The 7,619-nt window shown below is 40.3% G+C and overlaps 1 protein-coding gene across 1 annotated transcript; it reads left to right on the top strand.

The window, feature by feature from the left end:
• Positions 1 to 2,152: 2,152 nt before the first annotated feature.
• On the top strand, positions 2,153 to 6,579 carry LOC118333562 (neuronal acetylcholine receptor subunit non-alpha-2-like). Its single transcript, XM_035669263.1, has 6 exons — positions 2,153 to 2,281; positions 4,373 to 4,417; positions 5,128 to 5,237; positions 5,378 to 6,170; positions 6,204 to 6,293; positions 6,404 to 6,579. Exons 1-6 carry the CDS (start codon positions 2,159 to 2,161, stop codon positions 6,566 to 6,568), a joined length of 1,326 nt encoding a protein of 441 aa, XP_035525156.1. The 5' UTR covers positions 2,153 to 2,158; the 3' UTR covers positions 6,569 to 6,579.
• The last annotated feature ends 1,040 nt before the right edge of the window (positions 6,580 to 7,619 follow it).

Genomic DNA, 7,619 nt, shown 5'->3' with positions numbered 1-7,619 from the left:
CCCTCCTCCTCCTCCTCCTTCAGAGAGCCACTCGCTGACCGCCGGTCGCCTCCACCGGAGTCACAGCATACGGACCACCGGCCACATGCGACCTCACACCGGGTCCCTGCTCTTTGTGAAACCGCAGCAGAAAGCTCATTTCCCGCATCTTATCTTTGAGTACTACTGATGGGAACCTCGGTGCCTTCTCCATCTCGGTGTGCGCACTGTGCTCCTCTCCAGCCGAACAGCCGATAGTAACAGGAGGCTGCAGGAGCGCTCAGTCGGACCAGGAGGACAACACCATGAAGTTGTCGGTCCTCCTCCTCCTCCTCTTCCTCTTGTCGGTGTCCTGCCCGCTGTCCCTCGCCGACATCCCCGGTAAGAAAACTGTGATGTGTTTTTTATGTTCTAAATATTGTTGAGTATCCATTACAGTGTCGTTCCTATTGATCACCATGTGGTGCAACATTAATGTCTGATTAAGACTGAAATCAGCTCCTCATAACCTCTAATGACCTCTTCACACAGAAAGTATAGCTTACCCTTCACTGCTTTATAAAAGCTGTTACGTTACTGAAATGTGTTACAGAAGTCGTGTTTATTGCGTCACTTGTATCTCATAATTATGTTATTCTATAGTAGAAACTAACGCCATCACAAGAACACCCTTTTCTGGATTTTTAATTGTAATGACAATAATGCAATAGAAAAAACAATTTGGAACAAACTAAAGTAATCAGAGCTATTTCACCACCCTCCACTGCACTCCTGTATCAACCAGATGAGATTATGAGCAGCACATCATTCCAGCTCTGTTTGTCCTGCAGTCCATGGGTCAGGGACACAGACAGGAACACAGGAGGTGTCCGATGTCAGTGCAGCTCTCACCTCTCACTGAGAGTCCTTGAAAGCACAGACAGAGGTGATCTAACGAAATTAAATGCCCTGTAACTGATTACTGAAGGTGGTTTTATATTTGCTTGGACTTAACATTTATTCACCCATGAGTCCAGACAGATGAAAAGCCAGAGGAGAAACCAGCAGAAGGTTAAAGGTCCACACTCTTCCTCACCACACACAGTAGCTCTTGCACTTGACATCCCCTTTGTGTGACATTACAGCTGTCTCTTGTCAATATTACTGTCTCTGACCCCCCCCCAGAGACACCATATAGCCTCAGGCAGACTGATGCGCTGACTGCAGCTTCTGGACACAGTTATATATTATCTTTCCCCTCTCCCTCCATTTGTAACTTGGAGCGGCATCATTCACTCCCCATCCTCTCTTGTGGTTAGATGCATCTACACAGCTGGAGGACTGGAATTGTGACTGCTGTGGGGGAGGGCATATAGCTTTTTGTGGATTTGGAGGGAAACAAGTTGTTTTATACACTTTTTCTTTCCTCCTTTTATTCTCTTTGTGGTTTAGATATTCTGTTGAGTCACATAATGCAACACAAGTGAACTAATTAACTAGTTAAAATAATGTGTTTCCACCAGAAATTTGACCAGAAATCCACAAGATAAATCCTTTCCTATTGCATTTTGACGCCACTTTGGCACTGTTTCAGTTTATACATTTTTATAAATGTATAAATGTAAATTTATACATTTTATTTGTGCTGTCTAGCCAAACTTTTAATTAATGAGAAGACACCAAACTGCACAGTTACTTACTCAGATAAGATCCCCATGAAAGGCACAATGTGGCATCCTGTGTGTAACCATGTTTCAGGGATATTGTCCATGGTGCTGAAAAATATTTTCAAACTTTTGACCACCATAGGGCACTTAATTAGGACAACAAAATTAAAAGCAAATTTGAATGTCCCAGTGCTGCTGCCAACCCAAGTTTACTCTTAGACTTTACAAAAGTAGCCAAAAAAATAACTTAAATGACAGTAGCATCAGTCTTAAATAAATAAAAAATACATGTTCTCCACAGCAGTATTTAGAAGGTAATTAGTTGTGTCTATTTTCCACCCGTCTACTGAAATGTCAGAAGATTTTTGCATTTTTTCACATTTATTATTTATTGGGATTATTATTATTATATACAAGCTTTAATCTCTTCTATCAGAGCAGTTAATGTTACAACAAGCATTGTAACGAACAGCTGTTAATTTACATTCTTCCTCTGTGTTCCAGCTCCAAGTGAGTTTGTGTCCTTGGCGGAGATGGAGGACGCACTGCTGAGAAACCTTTTCCAAGGCTACCAGCGCTGGGTCAGGCCCATCCAGCACGCCAACGACACTATTAAAGTACGCTTCGGACTCAAGATCTCGCAGCTGGTTGATGTGGTGAGAACACACCTACAATCACAAATGGTCTTCATTTATTCCCAACCCCTTGCTTTAATAATAACTTAACCTTTACCTTTACCTTAATTAAAACTAAATCCAAACCACTGGGATCGGTAGTGGATCCATTACTATAAGCATAGGCACAGCTTCAGTGACCAGATGTAGAACATAAGTGTGACATGTACAGCATGGAAAATATATTTTTATTGTTTCTAAAGGTACTTAAGTGGAAATGTAGCTGTACGTTAAGGAGTTAAACTTATCCTGTATTTAGCCTAATTATGACTCAGATCTTGTAGGATACGGAGGATCTTCTAACTGTCAACAAGTCACATGAAAGACCCAAACCAACAATGAATTGATTTACAAACCAGCATCGTCTGTGTAGTCAAAACCCAATATCGCTCATTCATCTGACCATAGACCTCCATTTTTGTCTGAAAACTGGTAAATATACATCAGGGAACCCCACTGTTGCACTTGGGCAATTTCCTTCATGGCCATGATCATGAACACTGTAGTGTAATTTGGAGTCAATCTCAAATGCTATCCTGCTGTCATATATAACAAATCTGCAGAATCCCAAACAAATGAACAATTTGCTCCTGTTTGGCTTAAGTTTGCTAAAAACTACTGGTCTCAGGAACTCTTTCAGGAAATTATTTAGCCAGTAATTTTAAATACTTAAATAAAAAGCTAATAAATTGTATATATGTATATATTCATGACTCTTTTTTTTATGAGGAATCTCTTTTCATTAGGAATCAGTGGGCCACAGTTTGATTAAGCAGAGCAGCGTCACTGTCGTCCATGGTGCTGAAACCAAACAGGCCACTGGCAGCTTCGCAGTGTGGAGCTTTCCGTGGTCCTGAAATAGATCTGGAACACTCTCTTCATATCTGCAACCACATAGTCTCTCTCTGGAGTGTTCCTTTAATATTTCAGAGGCTGGCTGTGATAGGTTGAGATGGTTTAGGTGTTCAAGAGGAGGAAAAAGAGTCTTCTCGGCTTGAAATATTAATCTCAACCAGTTTAGATTTAACTCTTCAACCTAACACATGTGCTGGGTAGAGACAATCAGTGTTGAATTAAACACAACCCCTCTCATGGGTCTGCAGAGAAGAAAGATTTGGGTTGATGATCAGTTGGTTTGTGGGAAGGAGAGCAGGAAAGAGACACATCCGATTGGCTAAGCTATGGGTGTCCCTTGAGTCTGTCAAGGGATGGCTGCATGGCTCTGTATTAGATTATGGTTCACCTCTGCTCTATGTGATCACAAAAACATCCAACTCAGTTTGACAGCTGAGGCCTGGTCTGGATACAATGAACAGCTACATGTTTGTTCATCTATCAGCCAGGTTTATTTATCTCAAGTCTTTTGCTCTCATTCTTCCCCCCTTATTTTTCAAACTTGCCTCCAGTGATGTGGAAATAAACCTGTGTTGACCACTCTCCATCTCTCTATTCCTGTCTGCCTCTGTCTACCTCTTGCTGCATTGGTTCACTGCACCCACCTCTGGTTTCATGTTTCTTTGTCTTGTTTGCCAGGGAAGTGGCAGAGACAGGTAAATGAGATTCTGTTTGAGTTCATGGAAAAGGAAAAAATGATTTAGGTTGCTTTCAACCAAGCTTCTCGTCTTCTAATCAAATCTAACATTGTGATTGAAGCACCCAGATCCTAAATAATTTGTGCTATAAACACATCACATCAATACAACCCTAAGCATGCAGTAGATTTTATTGCTTTTTCTTAGAAAAGATAAATAATATTGTTGATTTGGATTATCTTAAACTAACAGTATCTGCACATTTGACATCTACAGTTGATCCTGCAAAATATCTGTTGAATTCTATTTACAAATTTGAGGCTGAAATTAGCAGCCAGTTTTAATCCTGCATTTCATATTAAGACTTGACAATAATGTTGGGAGTGATTTCAATCGAGTGTTTTGAATTTTGATGATGTGACTACCGTGTGTTTGAATTTTGATCATGAAATGTGCCAAGAACCACTGTTTTCTTGCTTCTGGATCATTTTGCCCCTTTTTGAAATATTACTTGTTTGTCTGTTGTCTTTGTCTGTTTTAGGATGAGAAGAACCAGCTAATGACAACTAACGTTTGGTTGTGTCAGGTGAGCAAGACACAGAAACGCTAAATATATAATGTGAATACAATCAATCTTACCATTTGTATACACAGGCCAATAAGAAGACACAAGCTAATATTTATACTGCAATAGTCTGTTGAGAAGAAACATGATAACATTGCCAATACTGGCTTATCGCATCTGTATCAGTATCGTATCTGGTATATTATGCACTTTACAATAAGCAGCATAGCTTAAGAGAGAAGCAGCAGCTCTCAGCAATGTCAGCTGGAATTGGACAATGTATATGTAAAATTATGTAACATGTTAAAGAATATTTAACTAAATATAAAACAGCCTTTTGAGTGCCTTTGCATAGTTATATCGGTGCAAAATACACATGGAGCTCTATTTTCATTCCTCAAAAATTCACAATATTTAGATATCGGTCATTTTTTCCCCCTCTAAAATCGGAATCAGTCTCAAAAATCCAGTATCAATCAGGCTCTTATATGGATTAGCGAGTTTACAAATGTAAATACTTTTTGAGAATTTGAGGCATAGATTCACATCAAATTTTAATTTTAGTATCCCTGCTGACTTTGTATAACAGGTTACATCAATAAAAGGGACAGAATGAACCCTGTTGGATATGATCTAACTCCAGGGGCAGAGAACTTATTTTAAGTTTGTGTTTCACCAATTTTGTCTAATGATACTGCTCTTCTTCTGTGTCCTGTGTTTATGTTGACCAGGAGTGGATCGATTACAAGCTACGATGGAATCCAGAGAAATACGGAGGAATCACTTCTATCAGAGTTCCTTCTGAAAATATCTGGCTCCCAGACATCGTCCTCTATGAGAAGTAAGACTGCTCTGATATGCCAGGAACCAACAATTACCTTCATGTGAAACTTAAATAACTAAGAAAACTCTGCTAGTATGAAAAGTACAGTAACAAAAACTGAATGTTTTTTATTTTATTTGTGCTCTGTGTTTTTTCAGTGCTGATGGGCGGTTTGAGGGCTCCCTGATGACCAAAGCCATTGTCAGGTACAATGGTGCCATCACCTGGACGCCACCTGCGAGTTACAAATCCGCCTGCACCATGGACGTCACCTTCTTCCCCTTTGATCGCCAGAACTGCACCATGAAGTTTGGCTCCTGGACATACGATGGCAACATGGTGGACTTGATTCTGATAGATAAACAAGTAGATCGGAAGGACTTCTTCGACAATGGAGAGTGGGAGATCCTCAGTGCCACTGGTGCCAGAGGGAACAGGAAGGACGGCATGTACTCGTACCCGTTCATCACGTACTCCTTCATTCTGAAGAGGTTGCCATTGTTCTACACCCTCTTCCTCATCATCCCTTGTTTGGGTTTGTCCTTCCTGACTGTGCTGGTGTTTTACCTTCCCTCAGATGAAGGAGAGAAGCTGTCACTCTCTACCTCTGTCCTAGTGTCACTCACTGTGTTCCTCCTGGTCATAGAAGAAATCATCCCCTCCTCCTCCAAGGTGATCCCGCTCATTGGAGAGTACTTGCTGTTCATCATGATCTTTGTCACACTCTCAATCATCGTCACCGTCTTTGTCATCAACGTGCACCATCGCTCTTCAGCCACCTATCACCCCATGTCGCCGTGGGTTCGTAATCTCTTCCTGCAGAAACTGCCGAGGTTGCTCTGCATGCGTGGGCACACCGACCGCTACCACTACCCAGAGCTGGCTCCTGAAAGCCCTGAGCTGAAGCCTCGCTCTGGAGCTCGGAGAGGAGCCCACAGGGCAAACAGCGGGGCCCATGGACAGACAACTTCTGAGGGCAAGGAGGACGAGGTCTGGGAGACCATGTTGGATAAGGCTATCTACTCAGTGCGCTACATCAGCAGACATATCCGCAAGGAACACTTTATCCGTGAGGTGAGTTTAGCTGGATTATATTGATCAAGACAGATATAATTAATCATTGGAGTAGTTTAATGTTTATACATGTTTTTATCAAACCATCTCCCATTTCTTCTATTTTCCAGGTGGTACAAGACTGGAAGTTTGTGGCCCAGGTCCTAGACAGGATCTTCCTGTGGGCTTTTCTCACCGTCTCAGTACTGGGCACTATCCTCATCTTCACTCCTGCTCTGCGGAAATTTATGAAAGTCCTACCTCCAGCTGGAAGTGAGGATCCACCTTCAAACTAGTAGCAATAACACACCCTTTCACAGGCAACTGATTATCCACCTTCAAGAATCCATAAAACATTTGTTACCACAGAGCAGGAGGAAGTCGCTACAGGTGCTTTTTAAAGGAGAACTTTGGTTAGGCTTCTAGATCCGCTCAATGTGTGTATCTTAGTAAAAATTGGTGCAACCTGTGTTAAATGATGAAGTCATAAAACTGCAGATTCTACACCTAGTGGCTTTAAGTAGCATGCAGCTATCAGTTTACTAGATTACACATGCTGGTAATTTTAAAGATGTATTTAAGATAAAATTAAATAAAGGATTAAAACAAACCCACCCAACTTTATTCAGCTGAAAATTAAACTATAAAATGTTTTATGACTGGTTTGATTTATGTACTTGGCTGCCTGATAATTGTTTTTCACCTGGCTGCCACAAATTTTCTAGGATAGTACAGTTTAAAAAAACATAACAATTTAAAATTCCTGATGTCAAGCTATTACTTTAACTATATGTTCTTGTTATACATAACTGTCACAATAATCAGAGTGAGAAATAGTTGTTCTTATCACATACCTGAAGCACAAAATACCTCTTACTTCAACTATATTACGTTAAGCATATGTTAGGGGAATAAAGTAATTAAATGATTGGTCAGAACTCTGAACTGACTTTCTGTTAAATACTACCCTCCTCAAATACAAAAGTTGTTAGATTTTGGTCAGTGCAGTTAGTAAAACCATTTCAAGCAACATAAACTGTGCAATAAATAAATGACTGAATAAAAGACTTAATGGACATTACTTGACATTTTTCTTGAGCTACCAATCCTCAAAAGTACAGTATTTGTATTGTTCAGATGTACTTTATCCCACTAATAAAGTTGTTTTAAATACATGATGCTTTATTTGTCATATGTAACATTATCTCTGCTCCATTTAATGAAAATTGCATACGATTATACACAATAGATAGACAGATAACTAAGGCCCAATAAAAGAAAAATATTAAAAATATACAGATGAAATGGGTGAAGTTACAGCACCATCTAGTGGTAAACCAGAGAGAC

Source organism: Morone saxatilis, unplaced genomic scaffold (assembly GCF_004916995.1).
Source record: "Morone saxatilis isolate NCDOM2014 unplaced genomic scaffold, NCSU_SB_2.0 Contig22, whole genome shotgun sequence".
NCBI classification, from domain to species: Eukaryota; Metazoa; Chordata; class Actinopteri; family Moronidae; genus Morone; species Morone saxatilis.
Note: the sequence above shows the minus strand (reverse complement) of the source record. Positions and strands in the feature narration are given on the sequence as shown.

Coding starts and splice junctions, on each gene's coding strand:
- LOC118333562 (XM_035669263.1), top strand. CDS start 2,159: ATGGAGGACGCACTGCTGAGAAACCTTTTCCAAGGCTACCAGCGCTGG. Junction 4,418..5,127: donor CTAACGTTTGGTTGTGTCAG/GTGAGCAAGACA, acceptor TATGTTGACCAG/GAGTGGATCGATTACAAGCT. Junction 6,294..6,403: donor AGGAACACTTTATCCGTGAG/GTGAGTTTAGCT, acceptor TCTATTTTCCAG/GTGGTACAAGACTGGAAGTT.